Source organism: Amblyomma mixtum, chromosome 8, assembly GCF_055824585.1.
Source record: "Amblyomma mixtum isolate Tamu chromosome 8, ASM5582458v1, whole genome shotgun sequence".
In the NCBI taxonomy this organism is placed as follows: domain Eukaryota; kingdom Metazoa; phylum Arthropoda; class Arachnida; order Ixodida; family Ixodidae; genus Amblyomma; species Amblyomma mixtum.
Window position 1 is genome coordinate 132,076,751 of NC_143019.1, and position 17,860 is coordinate 132,094,610.

The window sequence follows — 17,860 nt, forward strand, 5'->3', positions numbered from 1 at the left end:
TTGGGGTTACATTCATTTCTCAATCTATCTGGAGGTGGTTAAATCTCACCGCGTTGCTGAAATTAATAGCGTCATATCGTTTTGAGCCGAAGGCGTCGATGTTACTACTGCAAAGTTTCTAAAAGACACCTGCCTAGGCAGCCCATGGCCTTCAACCCTGATTCTTTGCGACAGTGATGACCTTCAGTTACTCCATGAATGCCTTTAAGAAGCCAGTATTATTCAGCACGTGCACGAAGACTATCAAATTTCATCTGGTGTCAGCTTCAAGGGGCTCCCGCACACTTTTACTTCAGAGGAACGATCGCCGCTATTTTGCGTCTGAATTAGATGTTCTAGGTCAGAGGTAAAACGTTTTTTTTTCCACGGAGAACCCAGCCAACGGGCGGCACCGCCTTTGGTGAGGCTCATAACTCGTCCCGGGACGTTGAGAAGCACTCCTTTAGAGCAGGGAGACCCGCACATAGTGCCTATCCCACCCGCTACTCCACCTATATTATTGCGTAAGGCACTAATCCAATGGGCAGCAACCCCTAGCGAAATCGTCCGTTGTCGCGTTGTGTGTTCGCCTAGCGTGAGCTTCGTCTCTCGACACGGCCGGCCGCTCATCTTCGCCTTCTACGTAGGAAAATTCCGTGCTTTCGCACTAATTATAATGTTGTAAACATTTTGAGTAGATTTTTATTTTGGGGCCATAACCAGGCCATGACCGGATCATTTTTCATTTTTATGCGTAACACACCGTAACATGTTTGCGCACAGAAAAGACGCTGATTATGTAATGAGTAAGTTCCCCCACCATCTTCAGTGTTATCCTTCTCGGCGCACAGAAACTTAAAGAATCTAAAACACTATCAGTTGTTGTACGTTCTCTTATTTCTTTATTACAACAGCGATATATAGCGTTGAAGTAGCCTGCGCTCCTATCTGAGTGCTGCTAGACTGTGGGTATACTGGGAAGCTTTTCTGTCAGGCTGGAGGATATGGCGTGCTATTTTTGGTTATGCAGCTTGCTTTGGCTCTAATGGAGAAGGCCCAAGATAGAACAAGACAAGATAATGTAAAGGCATAAAGACGTAAAGATGTAAAGGCGCTCAATTGGAAGAATCTGTAGAAACATTAGAGGTCGCAGTCGAAACCACGCTTCGATGTGTCTCGGTGGTCTGATCCGTCATGCTGCTTTTGGTGGAGGTCTTGTATATTCTGGAAAAGAAAAAAAACTAATTCTCATTCACAACGAAAACATCACCCAAATTTCCACCGAGCACCCACCGTTTACCCACAGGAGGCGCTGCCTTCTGTAGAGGTAATCTTCGTCTACTAACTGTTCTTCCTCACTTATGGTGTTGACGGTTTCTGAGCGGAACTGCGAATTACAGCATTGCGATAAATGTTTTATTTATCTGTCTCATAAATAAAATCTGGTCATCTGGTCACACACCTGGTTACATTTCCAAGGCGCCTTTCTATGGGCAAAAGGCGCTTTTCCAGTGCGCTGCTTAAATGGTACGCTGCGCAAATAGCTCCATTCTAGCATAGTTTTACGGCATCGCTTCAAATAACTGCATTACTGTCAGAATGACTCGTCAGAAAGCAATCTCTATTCATAGAGAAGGGAACAGTTTGTATGTGGACACACACCCACCCATCTCTCTAAATTATCATTGCTGCAGTTTAATTCATTAAGAAGTCGAACATATGTTATTTAGAAAGCAATAATATAACTTTTAACAGCATAGCTTCAGAAAAGGCCTTTTAACGTTAACACAGCTTTGAAAAAAGCCTAGGACTTCGCGCAGTTAATATTGGATTTGAAGGCGAGGGCGTATTTGAAGATTTCTATAAAGCTTTCGATCGCGTCCGTGAGGTCGAGTGAATGAAAAACTGAAATTTTTTATCATTGTCTCTAAGACTGTTGCATGGAAATCAGCTTATATTTCACTACAAGCACAATGTGTATCCGCAAACATTGTGGACTTTAACAGCCGTGAATTATTTTTTGGTTGGCCACATGGTTCTGTTCACCACCAATTACACTTTCTAGTGTATATTGACGGCCTCCCCTCATGAGTGGAGCCTAGGTTAAGTGGAGGTTTATCTGCAGAAGCTTCGGAACGGGAGCAGGGGCAAGAGCAAGCCGAGACCAGCCGGCACTGCGAGTACCGTGCACTGGGCAGTTGCCATGTGGCTCGCGCGTATGCCTGTGCCCCCGAGCAGACAGGAGCCATAATGGCAACTTAAGGAGCTGACACGACAGCCGGGTCATAGTAGGTTTAAGGCGCCTGGCGGCCGTGGCGTCGGCCGTCGGGAGACGACGTGAGTGGCACAAGAATATAGTTGACAGGAGATGTTCACTTCAAGATGCAATAGTGGGCTAGATATCTAGTTACAAGTTCTCGGCAGAGGCCCGGAGTACGGGGAGGCATCCACCGCCAAACAGGAGACCCGGGCGCGAAATGCTGGGCAGGTTGATCTTCCGTGGTGGGTGATTTGGAGGGACTAGGAAGCTGCTGTGAACAACCGGGCGATCTTGCCGCAGTCTTTGGCGTGCCTGGAGTACTCAGATGTCGGCCGTGAAGCAGGAAGAAAAGGAAAGTATTTTTGCAGACTGCGTATCAGTATTGAACGCGAATGCAGTGTATGGGAGAATCAGATCCCAGTTCGTGTGGTTAGAACAAACATACATAGCGAGCATGTCGCCCAGAGTGCGCTAGAGCGTACAGTGAGGGCGCTGGTCGGAGTGTGGTAAGCAGTGAAGGCCCATGGATGAAGTTGTACAGGCGTAGCAAAGTCTTTAAGACGTCAGATGGGAAGCCATGGCCTCTGTAGCTGAGCAGTTCACGATGGGCCCCGCATCAAACGATGAACAGCTGCAGATGAAAGGATGCCACATATTGTGCATTAGGAGCAGGGAGCGCGGCGGCTTCAACCTACCTCGTGAGGTGATCAACGGCCGCAATCACCCATCTTTTGCCGGAAGCAATATACTGAAGGGGCCCGCGTAAATAAATGCCACCATGGTCGTAAGGGCAATCGAGGCGTAGAAAGGAGCGACTGCAACTCGCGAGAAGCGGGTTTAGTGGGCGTCGATGCGTTTGCAGTCGAGGCATGAACGTACGTACCCCAGAACGAAATTGTGCATGCCACGCCAGTTGTATCGGAGGGGGAGGCGCGTGTACGTGTTTGAAAGGCCCCGGTCCCCGCATTGAAAGCCAGCATGAAAGCATGAGCAGACATAGGACCGGAGGTGGCCAGGAATGACGAGGAGCCTCTCGTCCATCAGAATGTTAATTACTGCGACAAATCAGGTTATCTCGAATCTCAAAATTTGCAGATCGAGAGATCAGGGCGCGCGATAATCTAACCGCCGATTGGTCGGACAGAAAGTCGAGAAGAGCCCTAATCCAGGGATCCTTGCGCTGTTCAGAAGGCAGGTCACTGATGGCGGGAGACGGCGCAGTTGCCTCGATTCAACAAAGGGCGGCAATTTAGGCTGGAAGCTGGGAGCGAAACAAGTCACCGGCGTCCTAATGCTCACGGACCGACCTGTACACTACCTGGATATCATATTCTTGGAGACGCAGCGCCCATCAGGCTAAGCGGCCGGAAGGATAGTTCAATGCAGAAAGCCAAGAAAGGGTGTGATGATCAGTAACGACCTCGAAAGGAAGGCCGTACACGTAAGCGAGAAAGTTCCCTAGGAGCCTCTAAATGGCGAGGCTGCCTTTTTCGGCCAGAGAGCAGTTATATTTAGGCTTGGTAAGGGTGCGGCTGGAATATGCATCTACATAATCGTCGAATCCGCATTTGAGCTGTGCGAGCGCTGCACTGAGACTAATACCACTGGCATCCTTGTGGACTGCAGACAGGCCGCTGGGTCGAAATGGCGCAAGATGGAAGAGGCCGTGAAGAGACGATGCAAGGTGTTGTAGGCGTCGTCGTTTGGGGGTGACCAAGCCGAAAATCGATATTGTTAACGAGCAGCTGAGCCAACATTCTTCAGCACCGCAAAAAAACACGGACGCAGATGGGACACACAGAGCGGTGACTTTGAACTACGCTTATTTTTGAAATTTACATGTATATAGCTTGATGCGCGAGAGGTGGAAAACAGATATAAGCGGAAGAAACAAAAGAAAATGCTAATCTAGTTTTACGCGCTTTGCCAAGTACGGCTGTTCTTTTCCTCATAAGGCAACAGTAGGGGTGCTTACGCAATGGTCACCCACAACTCAAATTCTTTGCGCTTCAATTATTTCTTGTGGTTCGGGCCTTGCTTCTTTTGATGATTTGGCACGTATAGAACACAGGTTTGCACACAATTTCTGACATTCCTTTGTGCACTCAGAGCAGTGAAGCGGCAATTAACGGCCTTAAAATTTAGTCAAATCCTTTATGTGTTTCCTTAATCTGTCATTCAGGACAGGCCCATTTCTCGCCCGTTCATATTGCCACAAAATAGTGGAAGTTCGTAAACAAGCACTTCAGTACAATCTACAAACTTGTTTGGTGTTTCATCTTACATGTATATCGTAGCTTCGCCATGGGAGAACTTCAAGTAGATTTTGAAGCGATAGATTCACTCTGCTGGCTAATGCCGGGAATCGGCAACATGACTGTGCAACAGGACTCCGGCAGGTGGCGTCCAGCAGAGGAGTCAGGTGAGTCACCTTGGCCTCGTGACTTTGCAGCGTCATCAGAACCTGCCCACAAAATAGTCATAAAACTGCCCAGAATGGAAGGTGGCAGTTAAATAAATGATTGGTCACTCCGGATGATCAACCTCGGCCACATAAGGCCCACCGCAGGGAACACCTTCGATCGCAGGGCAGTGGCGCATCGCTTAAGCCCCCCCCCCCCCCCCCCCCCAGCCCAAAAACTGTCCTTGGGTGGACGCTAATGAGTAATTACTTCGTTATCACAAACCTATTCCACCTTGGGGGATTCACCGAACGTTGGATCAACACCGTTCCCACTTCGAGTTGTTGCTTAATTACCTCTGGGCCAACCGTCTGCTTGCCGTATAAGTTAGCGTTGTTGGTAGAGCGACTGGCCCGTACAGGCGGTGTCCCTGGTTCGAACCCCGGACTATATTGAATGTTCTTAAACTGCGAAGTATATGCTGCATCTGTATGCTTTTTCAACCGTATGGTAGCGCTTGGGTGGATTATAGTGGGCAATTACTCCCTTATTACAAATCTACCTCACCTTGGGGTATTCCCCTAGACATTGGGCGAAGAATAGTATCTATTGTAGACAAGGTAAGACCATGCGCACTGAACTTTTAAAGATTTATTTCTTTATCTATTTGCAGTGTGCCTGTGGTTTGAAGACCAAGCAAAAGAACAAACCGCTGTGCTTTTTAATCTTTTTCTTGTGCCGATTTAAAATGATGTTATTTATTGGTAATTTAAAAAACCGAATTCATAATATCGCTTTTGTTTTATCTCGCTACAAATATGGCGCTAAGAATGAAGCACTGCTACTTCTGGCTACTTTTAGCGTCAGCTCTGGCTCCTTTTAAAATCTGCCCAACCTCAGCCCTGGGAAGGATGCCGGGGCATTCAACGACAGCTCCCCGTTCCCCACAACGTGCAAGCACTCGCTACCCGGCGATAATCATATGACGAGGGGGAGTAGCCTTGACCCTCCAGCGTCGCGAGTGGTGAACTGTCCACTCGGAGGGCGAGGATTGCGAACAACCGGCGCCTTGGCCATCTCGGCCGCAAAAGAAAGAGGAACTCAAGGCATGTACGAACTTTGTGACACTAAACTCTAAAAGTTCCTCCCACCCTCGCCCGCCAGCACTTTGCTACATGACTCTGACCTGGAGTTTTGCGCGGTCCTCTATACACTTCCCGACGAGTATATCATCTCCTTCTGTTCAAGCTTATTGCTGTCTATGGACACCGGCACGGAGAACCAAATGATAGGCAAAAGCAAGGAAAACACGCATTTGCCACTCAACCACAATACTGTTTTCTTAATGGATAGTACCCGTCTGCAGAGTGAAAAAACTTTAGTTTTATTTCAAAAACTTGAGTGCGGAATAGATCTTCATAGAAAAACGACGGTCGCTATCTCTATTGCAGTAGGTGACATACAATAAGTTGAATAACAATAAGCTAGCAGGCCAAACTCAACCTTGACCCAGCGCTACCCATGCACAAGCAAGGCAAAATCCGCACTCGCTTGCAACCTCACCGCGTTCGCTTTCCTCGTGAAATATTCTTCCGCAAACCGTTGCCCACCACTGATTCATCCCTATCAAATAAGACCGACCCATCCTCCAAATCATGTACCCACCCTTTTGGCCCCTGGACAAAAAGGGATTCGGAAATAAGGTTGTAAAGCGCTCCGTGGCTATGTCTTCCAGTCATCAACAAGCCCCTGGATGCCGCCGTTGCCCTCCTCAAGCATATCGGTTCCGTGCCAATTACCGTCGATTGAACTGCACGATAGAAAAAGATAGCTACTCCCTCCTACGTACCGATGGCCCACTTGACTGATTCCGCAAAGTCAAGCGCTTCTCTTTCGTGCATTTCGAGATCGTCTTGGCAGATCAAAGCCGATGAAGAAGGCCAAATAAAACCAAGCGACTTTAAACATTCTGAATGGCTCGTTCTACTTGAAAGCAGTGCCTTTTATACCTTGTGGCTCTTTTTCTATGTTCCAGCCTATACTGCCTACATAGCGCTGGCGAGCATTATTGGGCAATTCGCCTCGTACACCTGGTTGATTTTGCTACCTGTGGTGCGAACTATGTTGATAACTGCAAAATGCTTCGGACAGTGATGAAGGCAACCAATCTTCAGCGCGAGCTCACAACAAAGACGAATGAAAGTTTCCTCAACAAACAGCTACTCTATGCAACATCGTGACTATGAAATGCGTGCAACCTTTGTCGAAAGTTTGGAGCGCAGGGATTTTTGCTTCTGGGCAAAACCACGTGGTTTAATATGCATCCCCAGCGCCCCAAATCTATTGAAGGGAAGAGGAGCTCTTGTTCTCCCCTTGGATGGTTGAGACTTCCGCGGAAGCTACACTGCCACAATAAACAGCTTAGAAGCAAAGCTTCCTTGCGACTAAACCTTTGACAAATGCTGTATATACCTGCATGTGCCAAAAACGCGTGCATAGCGAAACGCCTGACACAGCTCATGAATCAAGACACTGCACCTAAATATGGCCGGTTCTCATGCAGAAGAGTTGGAGAACTTCAGCACCGCTTCCATTCCTTCCGTCTTCTCGGCATCTGATATAGGTTTGAAACACCGAAACTGAAATTTATATCTATGCAAGCAGGCCGAGTATCCTTGATCATGAAAAGAACAAAACTGTTCATAAAAAGAACATAACAAGAACAAATGCGGAGCCCTAAGATGCGAAGTGCGCACCCGACTGTGTGCAGTGGGTTAGTAATGCATGCTAAAGAACCGCTAGAAGTCATAATTTATCTCAAGTTCTCCTCAACGATGGCGTCCCGCAATACCCACTTGCCGCGCTTCGGTGAGTTAAAGCCCACTTTCCATCACAAAGTTGTCTCAAAGTGGCGCACGGTCAATGAGAATTGGCGTATTGGATGGCTCCGGTATCACTTAGGCCATCTGCAATGATTAACGTTGAAAACATCACGCAGCAAACGACTCTTTTTGCACTGCGGCTCCGTCAAAACACAGCCTCTGTAGATGGGATTCGATTCCGAGACCTCCGACTGAGCCTTCGAACGCCAGCCACGAAGCCACCAGCGGCCGGTAGTTGCGTTTCTGATATAAAGCTCTAAAGATCGCCAAGGCCGCGCGACAGCAGGCACGAAAGTCGGATTCTACGCGTGGTAGAAGTCGGTTGCTGAAATGTACTTACATGTGCCGATGCTCTTCGGTCTGCTCGGTGCCGCCCTCCGCTGGTAGACCAACTACCGTGCGCCGCAGAACCAATATTGTGATCGTCATTGTGGCCACAAGAATGACTACGGCGGAGAACAGGGCACAAGCACGGCGGCTATCGCGAGCAATGTCGTCATCGGGTGGCTGGGGCAGGTCGCGCGTCTCCAGTGGCTCCATCTGAGGGTAGCCTGCGGCGTTGACGGTGATCCTACCAGCAGGAAAAAACAATAATGGAAATGGAGCATGCACAATTCACAAAAATGCTAGTTAAGCACAAATTTTCCCTAGCTTACGCTGTTTTCTGTTCTCAAATGGGCGGATACCAGAAAGCTACACCTCATGAGCTCTTATTTTAGTACACGGAAAAGCTTATATCTTAAAACAAGCACAAAATCACGTGACGCGATGCAGACAAGCATGCGTAACGCTCACTTTCAGCTACGTCTATCTCAAAAAGAAGTGGTCTTTCTGCCTTAGTTGTCGTCGAACGGTAGGACTCTTATGTACCTCCGACTCTACGAAATGTCTGAATGAATAAAAAAACCCGTACTGCCAATTGCCACCGAGGTCCGCCAATCCCACCGTTAAGACAGACATAGAAGGCATGTGGACGCAGTAATCCCGTTGGGGTGAAAAGTTGTGGCCAATAATCATTGAAGAACCAAATCTCTATGCTTTTCAAAACAAAGCGTTTCTAAAACAGTAGTACACGATTACACCTTCTGTAGTCAACTGACAGCCACCCACGATTTATTTTCTTCTGTTACGTAGCAGCTAGTATTAAACGTCGGTTTCGCGCAGTGGTCGAGATCTTTTCCAAAGTTGCACCAAGCGCGTTAACTGTAACTTATGACCAGCACGAAATTCCTTTTTCTTGTATTATGGCAATTCAAATGGCAACGTTGCGCGTAACTCAATTACTTTTTTCTACCATCGGTTACTAGCAATCAGTCAGTTCATTCCACAAACAAGCTGTAACCAAGGGTACAGCTCAACGGGTGCTAGTGCGCTAGCATAGGTTCCAGGGGTATGTTCCATTCGTGACCGAGCGAGAACGGACCGGCTGTGGGGAAGCATCGCGCCATCATGTCTGGGGCCAGGCCGGGCCACCGCTGTCTCGTGTGCCAGTTACCGCCCAAAAAAGAGCGCAACCGCTCTGTAGTTACCCCCCATGCTGTCGGATGGCGACACAAATTACCTCCGACTGTACGCGATTTGGCGGCTCTCACAAAGCGAACAAAGGCGCATATTCTGTTAGAACCAGCGCTACTACTGAGGAAGTTCTAGTGTCAAACGGAAAAGCATGTGGACGCCATGGGCTTCTATTGTGAAAAAATTAACAGCGCATCAGACACGATAATGAAAAGATACAAATCCTAGACACGGCGTTATTTCTGTCTTTTCGTCTTTGCCTTTGTCGGAGTTTTCTTGCAGTATACACTACAAACAAGATTAGCATCATCATAATAATAATTTAATTGCACGGAACAGGTCACACTTAGAAAACAGGCTTGCCAAAGCCTCAGAGGGCTCGACTCGCAATGCCTGGCAGGCAGCGGGCAAAATATATGCATCACGCCAAAACAAGTTTTTCAAAGACTACACACTGAGAATCGCAAAGTTGAATACGTGCTTTGATGGCAATTGGCTAAATAGTGCTCGTTCATAGTAACTGCGAATTCTTTTTCTATTTTATTGGACACGTGGTATGCAATATTGGGCTTTCGGAAGAATGTTGCAATGGGAGTATGAAGATGTTTAAGGTAATATTTTCAGAAGTGTCTAAAATAGTGAGCTCTGTCGGAATAGCATTAAAATTAAGGAATTTTAAATTTTTGACTATATCAGCATCTTCTGTAAGGCCAAAATTCTAGGAAATATTTCGAAAGTACCCTCTAAAAGTAACATATTTTTTTTTCTTAGAGCAGCATTCAATGTCCTTACACTGCAACACCATATCACAGAACGCTGTAACATATACCGTGTACAATAAGCCCACGATCAGACATTGGCATAAAGTACTGGACATTATATAACAAACAAGATATAACGCGGATTTTTTTCAAGATGCGAGCAACATGAGATTTTCATGACAGAAAACTGTCTAGGTAAATAAGAAGGTATTTAAAAGACAAGCAATATTCTATCGGTGAACATCTACAAGACAAATAATCAGATGTGTGTAACAATGAGGGATAGGTGGGCAGTACTTTCTTTACAGAACTATGGAAACACAACTACTACACTCGATGCCTTTAAGGCAGAAGCGTTTTGCACTGCAACCAAAAAAATCAGGAACAAGAAAAGGGCCGAGCAAGAAATCATATGTCAGTGACAGAGTTTGCATTTCCTGCCATATCATGTTGCAAGGAACAAAAAATATATTCTCCTTCCGTAGTGGATCTACCTTTATAGTCGTCAGTACCATAGATACGCGGGACCAGTCTTAAGGGTAGAAATCCGAAAATACTTTTTAAATCTGATCACGCACGGGCTACTCACAATCGCACCTCAATTAAATAAAAAGTGGAAACATTATTGGAAACATTAAGTGGAAACATTAAATAATTAGCACAAGTTTGGACTCGCGAAATATCCTTTTCTCAGTCACCTTACCGCAGAAGAGTGAAGCACCACCACGATGGAGGAACCCTTGTACTCTTTAGCAAACGCTCTTTACCCGGCGGCTCTGGCGATAGATTACAGCACCTTCCGAAAGCCAGGCGGGTTCCCTGACTACTAGGCCACTGCACCGGCATTCCACTGTCCTTGGTACTAGCTCGTTCCTTGAAACTTGTGCAAGCCAACGCTCGCCCTGATTCTCGTTTTTCCTTTGTGCAGGGCTTGGGGTAGGAGCTTGCGCCTGCAAATCCTACCACCGTTACCGACCCTTCGCGAGAGCCTCGCGCCTCATGACTGTTTTTATTATTTCCTTCCTGTCAGGTTCTCAACATATCGTACTGAGTTGTCGGATGAGGACGGCAGTCAATGGAAACTAGCGAAAAAAAAAATAACCACCATTTTCTTCATCAATTTAAATGCTAGTAGGCGCCCTAGCCCATTCACTTTGCTTAACGTCGTCTGTATTCGCTAATAATGGTGATTGTTCTGCTGGGTTTAAATAGGGGGTCATGTTTAGGGTGATCATTATTAATGCAGAGGAAATGCGAAAGCATGCTCCCTTTCGGCTTCATTTAAGTAGTAATGAGGAGCACATAAAAGACGTTTGTTACATGAAAATGATTCCTGATCTCCGTTTTCCTTATATTTGAGTCTTTTGAATATCCCACCTCTCGCCTACCGGACGAAAGCGGAGGCTACCTTATTATTCTGGCGCCTTTCAACTTTGACAGGTGGCTCTTCCGTCAATTAACCTCAGATGAGACGGCTTTTTCGGTAACGAGGTACTTCGTCCATATGCGAATTCGGTGCGCAAGCACTTCGAATTTCACTTTTTGATTTTTGGATCCACTGCGCACGGACTGATGTCGATGGAGACGACGACGTGCAGAGCACAGGGCGAGAAGCTTTCATTTTGGCGCGCGGGATGTTCGGCTGAAGCGAAAGTGGAAGCGGACCCGAGTCGCATCGCCGCGATGGCGCAGTGGTCTAATGCGCTGCCCAACAAAGCGGATCTGTTCATTCCGCCCCAGAGGAAAAAACAATTGGCTGTAGTTGGATTAATGGCCATCCCGAGTAGAACTGTGGATGCAACGGCCCGGCAATGGCAGCGCCGGCGGCATCTCAGGCGGCGCGTCGACTGTGTAAAGTGCGTAGAGGCGAAAGCATTTTCCGCACCAATTTGTCTGCCTCTGTGCTACTAGTGACGTCACCAGTAGATGACGTCACACATAATTAGGCACTATTCACTAAGTAATGACAAATTACTAATTAATGGCTAATTACAGAATAATGACTACATGGTTATTAAATGTTAATTACGCTTAAGCTTCGACGCGGCGTAATACGAAGGAGGCGACTCCTTTGTGGTCGTGGCCGTGAACGACTCGGGTGAAGCATTAACGGCCGGTTCGGTCAAAACAAAAAACTCAGGGACAGCGGAGGAGGCGGCTATCACCATGGCAATGGCCAGCACCAAAGCAGTCACCATAATTAGCGACTCCAAGGTGGCTATCAACAATTTTGCGCGGGGTATGATCTCCCAGGAGGCAGAACGAATATTAAGACATAAAGACTGGGACCAAAGAGAGGTGGAACTAATATGGGTGCCGGCACACTCGGGGAACAGGGGAAACGAGTTGGCTCACAGTATAGCTCGAGGTTATGTCAGCTGAGCAGTGAGCCGGGTTGAGTCCCCAAATTTCACGAGAGATGCATTCATATCATTTCACGAATACACCAATCAGTTTAAACTGGAAAGGAGGATCTATCCGCCACCAGACAAAAAGCTCGACAAAAGCCAGGAGGTAACGTGGCGTCGGCTCCAGACGCGAGCCTTCTTTAGCCCGTCGAGACTAGCACACATGTATCCAACACAATACAACGCTACTTGCAAACAATGCGGCGAGATAGCCGGATATGACCACATTTTATGGAGCTGCAAAAAGGCGCCGCCACCGGCGGACCTACTACCAGTCCCTTCTCTAGAGCGGTGGGAGGCTATACTGGCCAGCTCAGACCCGTTGACGCAAGTCCAGGCCACTGAGTGGGCTCACAAGGTCGCCAAGAGCCATGGGCTCGAAGCCACCTAGTATAATGCCCACTAGGGCTCAGTGCTGACAATAAACGTTTTCCAATACAAAATCGCCTTCAGGAGAGAACGCGACAGCGTGTTGTAGCGCTGCCAGGAAGTCCATGAAACAACGCCACCATCCGTTCGGCGCGATGCCTTGCCCTTTAAACGGAACGCTTTTTGAGGAAAGGAAATGGCGCACTAATTAACTATCTCGGTGGACATCTGCAACGCACGGTACAGGAAGGGAGGAAGTCGGAGTGAAAAAACAATGAGAAAGAGGGGCCGTAATGAAGAAAATGAAAATTGTATTTGAGGAAAGGAAATTACGCAGTAACTGTCTCACATATCGCGGTGGACACCCGTCATCCGTTTGCACAGAAAGGAAGGAAGTGGGAGTGAAAGAAGAAAGCGAAAGAGGGGCGGTAGTCAAGAAAATGAAAATTGCATTTGAGGAAAAGAAATTACGCAATAACCGCTTCACACTCGCTCCTCGCGCATGCGCAGTTGGGGCTCTCCGGGGCTCCGCGAAATCGCTGACTCCTAGCGTAGTATTGCTTCCGCAACAAAACTCACTGACGGCCATAATCACATTATTTTAGCTTAGTTATGTTCCTATGCTTCATCTCGACAAAAGACGGCTTCTTCTCTAGCGAGGCACTCAGTGCTGGCGCACTAACAAATGAGGTTCGCATTACTGTTCTGTCGTACTCCTCGTAGAGCGGAGCTCAGCAGCTAGAGAGTCGCTTTCGATGCGGATATACAAGCAGTACTGTATGCCTCTTAAAAACTTGCGGAGCATAAGGCCACAACCTACAACAATCAACCAAACTCTCAGTGCAGACCCCTTGCGGCGGACCCCAGGCGGTGTACGGGTGCAGTTAGGTCCTGTGCAGAAATAAACTTAGGTGCAGCATAAGGTCTTGTGTCAACAGTAACACATCATAGCCTTCTTGTAAACACAGCGCGAAAAAGAGCAGGACGACGCAGAACTAGACGCGGCTGGCATTTCAGTTTTATTTAGAAAGAAATCATTGCGGACTATTTAGGAACCGACCAACCGCAATCAGTAGGTGAGCACTCGCATTTAATGAAACGCACAGTCATGACAAACGACACTGGGCAAAACAGGTGCCCAGGAAGCATAAAAAACTAAAAAAGCAGAAAAGTTGAAACATTGTTAATTGCACCACATTGTTGTTACTATTGTCAATATTTAAAAGGGGTGTTGGAACGTATGAACGTGAAGCATATGAAGACCAACAGTTGCTCGGCTCTAAGGTGAAACTGTATAAACAAGTGTGGAAGATAAAACTTCTGTCTCAATAGCATACCATTGGGGAATGAAATAAACAAACAAAGGTTAAAAAGAATATTGTGAGCATCAAAACAAGATTGCAAAAAGCATAGGAAATGAGGAAATGATTAATAATTGCGATGCATGTGAATAGCAAGGACTTCGGACGTTAAAGAACCCCAAGTGGTCGAAATTTCCGGACCCCTTCATGACGGCGTCCCTATAGCCTGAGTCGCTTTGGGACTTTAAACCGCAACCAACCACACCAATACATACATACATATCATTCGAAGGCAATATAACCGCTGGTCCTTAAGGGTAACGTAGTGGATACCAAGACAAGGCAAGCGTAGCAGAGGGCAGCAAAAAGTTAGGTGGGCGGATGAGATTAAGAAGTTTGCGGGAATACGGTGGTCGCAACTGGCGAAGGACAGGGTTAATTGAAGAGACAAGGGAGAGGCGTTTGCCCTGCTGTGGGCATGGTCAGGCTGATGATGATTATGATTATGATACATGCATGCATACATACATACATACATACATACATACATACATACATACATACATACATACATACATACATACGTACGTACGTACGTACGTACATGCATGCATGCATACATGCATGCATACATACATACATACATACATACAACCAAATCAACCAAACCAATACATACATACATACATACATACATACATACATACATACATACATACATACATGCTTGCATGCATGCATGCATACATACATACATACATACATACATACATACATACATAGCCGCCGCGGTGGCTCAGTGGTTATGGTGCTCGGCTGCTGACCCGAAAGACGCGGGTTCGATTCCGGCCGCGGCGGTTGAATTTCTTTGGAGGAGAAATTCTAGAGGCCCGTGTGCTGTGCGATGTCAGTGCGCGTTAAAGAACCCCAGGTGGTCGAAATTTCCAGAGCCCTCCACTACGGCATCTCATAGCCTTAGTTGCTTTGGGACGTTAAACGCCATAAACTAAACTAAACTAAACTAAACATACATACATACATACATACATACATACATACATACATACATACATACATACATACATACATACATACATACATACATACATACATACATACATACATACATACATGCGTACATGCGTACATGCGTACATGGATACATGTATGCATGTATGCATGTATGCCTCCGTTTGCAGCTGGCAAGTGGAGTGAGAGAAATCTTCACTTTTTGGAAAGTGCGAGAGGGTGAGGGATGACGAGGGAGACGATGGCCCTTTGCCTTTTGAGAGGAAAATGGGAGAAAGAAGAAGGTGGGAGGCATCGGTTGGCCAAGTGCCTTGGGCGTCCTCGTCGGCTGCGGGAGGTGGTAGGTTCGAAACCCACAACCGGACAAGAATGGGTACAGACGTCTCACGGCCCCGCATACGGCTTCTTTCTTTGCTTTCCCACCACGTCTAACCACCAGACATTCACTTTACACAATTGTACGCATCGTGTCAGTTTCTTTTTGTTTATATTTCTGAAACTAATAAGCACTAAATTTACTTCCCAATTTTTAATTCTTAACTTGTATCCTTACGTCACTGCCCTGCTTTGAATACCAGCTTCCGATTAAGAAGGGCGATTTGAAGGTAAGTAACGCTTTATGAGAACGAATGTGGACAGAATTAAAAGCCTTCATTCCTAAAGCAGCTGTGATGCAATCCATTAGCACAAGGCCTTTGATAATATTAGACAGCCCTTCCAATTCGCTTCGTGAACCCGGCAGTTGGGGAAATGTATCATTCAGAGTACTGCATAACGCGACCCGTTAAGCCAATTTCTCTGAGATAAGCTCAAAGGCACTTTGTGAGGTGACACTCTTAATCCGGCCCAGAAAATATGCCCGTTGGGGACGCTTCCGTATATTTGGAAAGGCCGCAAGTAAACCCACCTTGGAAGGGGTGTTCCTGCAGCCATTGTCTTTCGACGCTGCGGATGCTGTCTGCGGCCCACTGGAGGCAGCGAACGCTGGTGGGCGAATGGGCTGGCACGCATGCTCACTTCTCAGCTCCGCTGGGAAGAAAACACTTGTTTGCTCTTTCAAACAACCAGCAACGGCGGAGGAGACAGCTCCGCTGCTATGGCAAACTTGGTAAGGCACTTGTCTTATATGTATGTTAACCAACGAATACATCATGAAATTCTCACGCCAATACTACCTTAGGCTTTCACTTTAGCAGCCATTTTTATGCAGTGAGTCACTTCAAGGCAGTCTCTTGTCGTGAAAGAAAATATGCCGGGTGTTTCAGCTAAAGGCGACCAAAATTTAAAAAAAAAACAAATTACGGATAGCCCAAGGCGACTGCTACATGTTGAGTGCTGTTGAAAGTTGCAAGCCTAGACAGCAGTATTTTTCTCGTTCTCGAACATAACGTTTAGGACAGGCTAAGTACTCATCTTCATAAATACGGATTACAGGGTCAATTAGTCAATTAGGAACCAATCACCAGGCATAATTTGCGTAAAAAAGCATTTTTTTACATATCCTAAAACAAAAGTCACAAAATACGAAAGCTTACACGTGACAGTGATGCTGTTTTCGCGTACCAATACGCGGCTCGGAGATCCAAGTCAACGTTTCACAGCGCTCTCTGGATGTGGCTTCACGCGTGCACTGAACGGGATTTGCGACAGGAGATGCCACGTACTGCCTCCTCTAAAAGCTGGTAAATAGAGCAGCATAGAAGGTAATTCGGTGCAAAACATTTCAGCCAGCTATTTTTCAGGATGATGTGTACGTTATGAACTGAAAAACAAAAAATACTGCGCACAAGCACCCGCGACTGTCTACAACCTTCAGCTGGCTTCACTGGCCTAAGACGCACTGTGCTTCTCAAAAGCGTTTCCTCCACATTTTAAACGCTCGGTACGTAATGCGGCAGCGACCGCAGTGTAGTTTGTTTATATTTTTATTCGTCTCAGTTTTTTTTGTTTACTCCTTTTGTTATTCCTGTCATCATTAGTTCTTTGATAATGGGTTAGGCGACTCTTGGTTTGGCTTTGCTATTATCGTTTCCTGAACTTTATCAAGCTTTCCTATTGAAAAGATATGCGCGGGGATTTTTATCGTTATGTCGAATCATTCCTCAGCTGCGACTTTTTAAAAAAGTTTTGTTAGTCGTGTCACGTGGCGCTGACAATAGTCCGATTAGCAAGGATATGGAGAAACAGTTCCATGTGAAAATTTCAACCAGGGTATCGTTTAAGCGGGGCGCGACTTCGAGTCGCTCCTCTATATCCGCTGGAAATAAAGTTTCCTCACCACCACCATCAGGGTTGCGTCCACAAAGAACTAAACATATCGGCGAAAAAGACGTCGACGAAAAAGAGTCGCCACTGCTGTTGGCCAAGAGGTCAATTTAAATCTGACGAAGAACTTTCGAGATAAGGCACGATAATTGCCTAAGACAATCTACAACAACGTAGAACTAATTGTGCGACTACAAGCATTCTAAATAAAGCTATTATCTCTTGTGAGGGACAAAGAGATAAAGCCGCGTGCCACAGGCTTTAAACAATGAAACATAAACGTTACAAAGCTTTGCGGCTATATCGCTGGGATCCAGCCAAATTAGCCTCCAAAAATCTGTCTATCGTCCTTGCTTGCTATGTGTCTTTGTTCTATTGCAAATATAAATGCGGTTCGTACATTAGCTGCCTTAGCCTGCAAAAATTTTGTGGGCTGGTCATTTCCTTTCCTATATGCGACTGTCAAACGGCGCCTTTCTTTATTATCGTCAGCCTTATTACGCCCACTGTAGGGCAAAGGCTTGGTTTGGTTTGGTTTGGGTTGGTTTATTGAGGTTTAACGTCCCGAAGCAACTCAGGCTACGAGGGACGCCGTAGTGAAGGGCTCCGGAAATTTCGACTACATGGGGTTCTTTAACGTGCACTGGCATCGCACAGCACACGGGCCTCTAGAATATCGCCTGCATCGA

The 17,860-nt window shown here is 46.5% G+C and overlaps 1 protein-coding gene across 1 annotated transcript; it reads right to left on the reverse strand.

Moving 5' to 3' along the window:
- Positions 1-1,094: 1,094 nt before the first annotated feature.
- Positions 1,095-15,917, reverse strand: LOC149334477 (uncharacterized). Its single transcript, XM_089556251.1, has 3 exons — positions 15,814-15,917; positions 7,864-8,094; positions 1,095-1,203 (listed from the first exon to the last, which is right to left on the reverse strand). The coding sequence occupies exons 1-3, from the start codon at positions 15,915-15,917 to the stop codon at positions 1,095-1,097; spliced, it is 444 nt and encodes a 147-aa protein (XP_089412377.1).
- Between the last annotated feature and the right edge of the window lie 1,943 nt (positions 15,918-17,860).

Coding starts and splice junctions, on each gene's coding strand:
- LOC149334477 (XM_089556251.1), bottom strand. CDS start 15,917: ATGCGTGCCAGCCCATTCGCCCACCAGCGTTCGCTGCCTCCAGTGGGC. Junction 8,095..15,813: donor GCAGGAACACCCCTTCCAAG/GTGGGTTTACTT, acceptor TCCTGCTGGTAG/GATCACCGTCAACGCCGCAG. Junction 1,204..7,863: donor ACCGAAGAGCATCGGCACAT/GTAAGTACATTT, acceptor TTTCTTTTCCAG/AATATACAAGACCTCCACCA.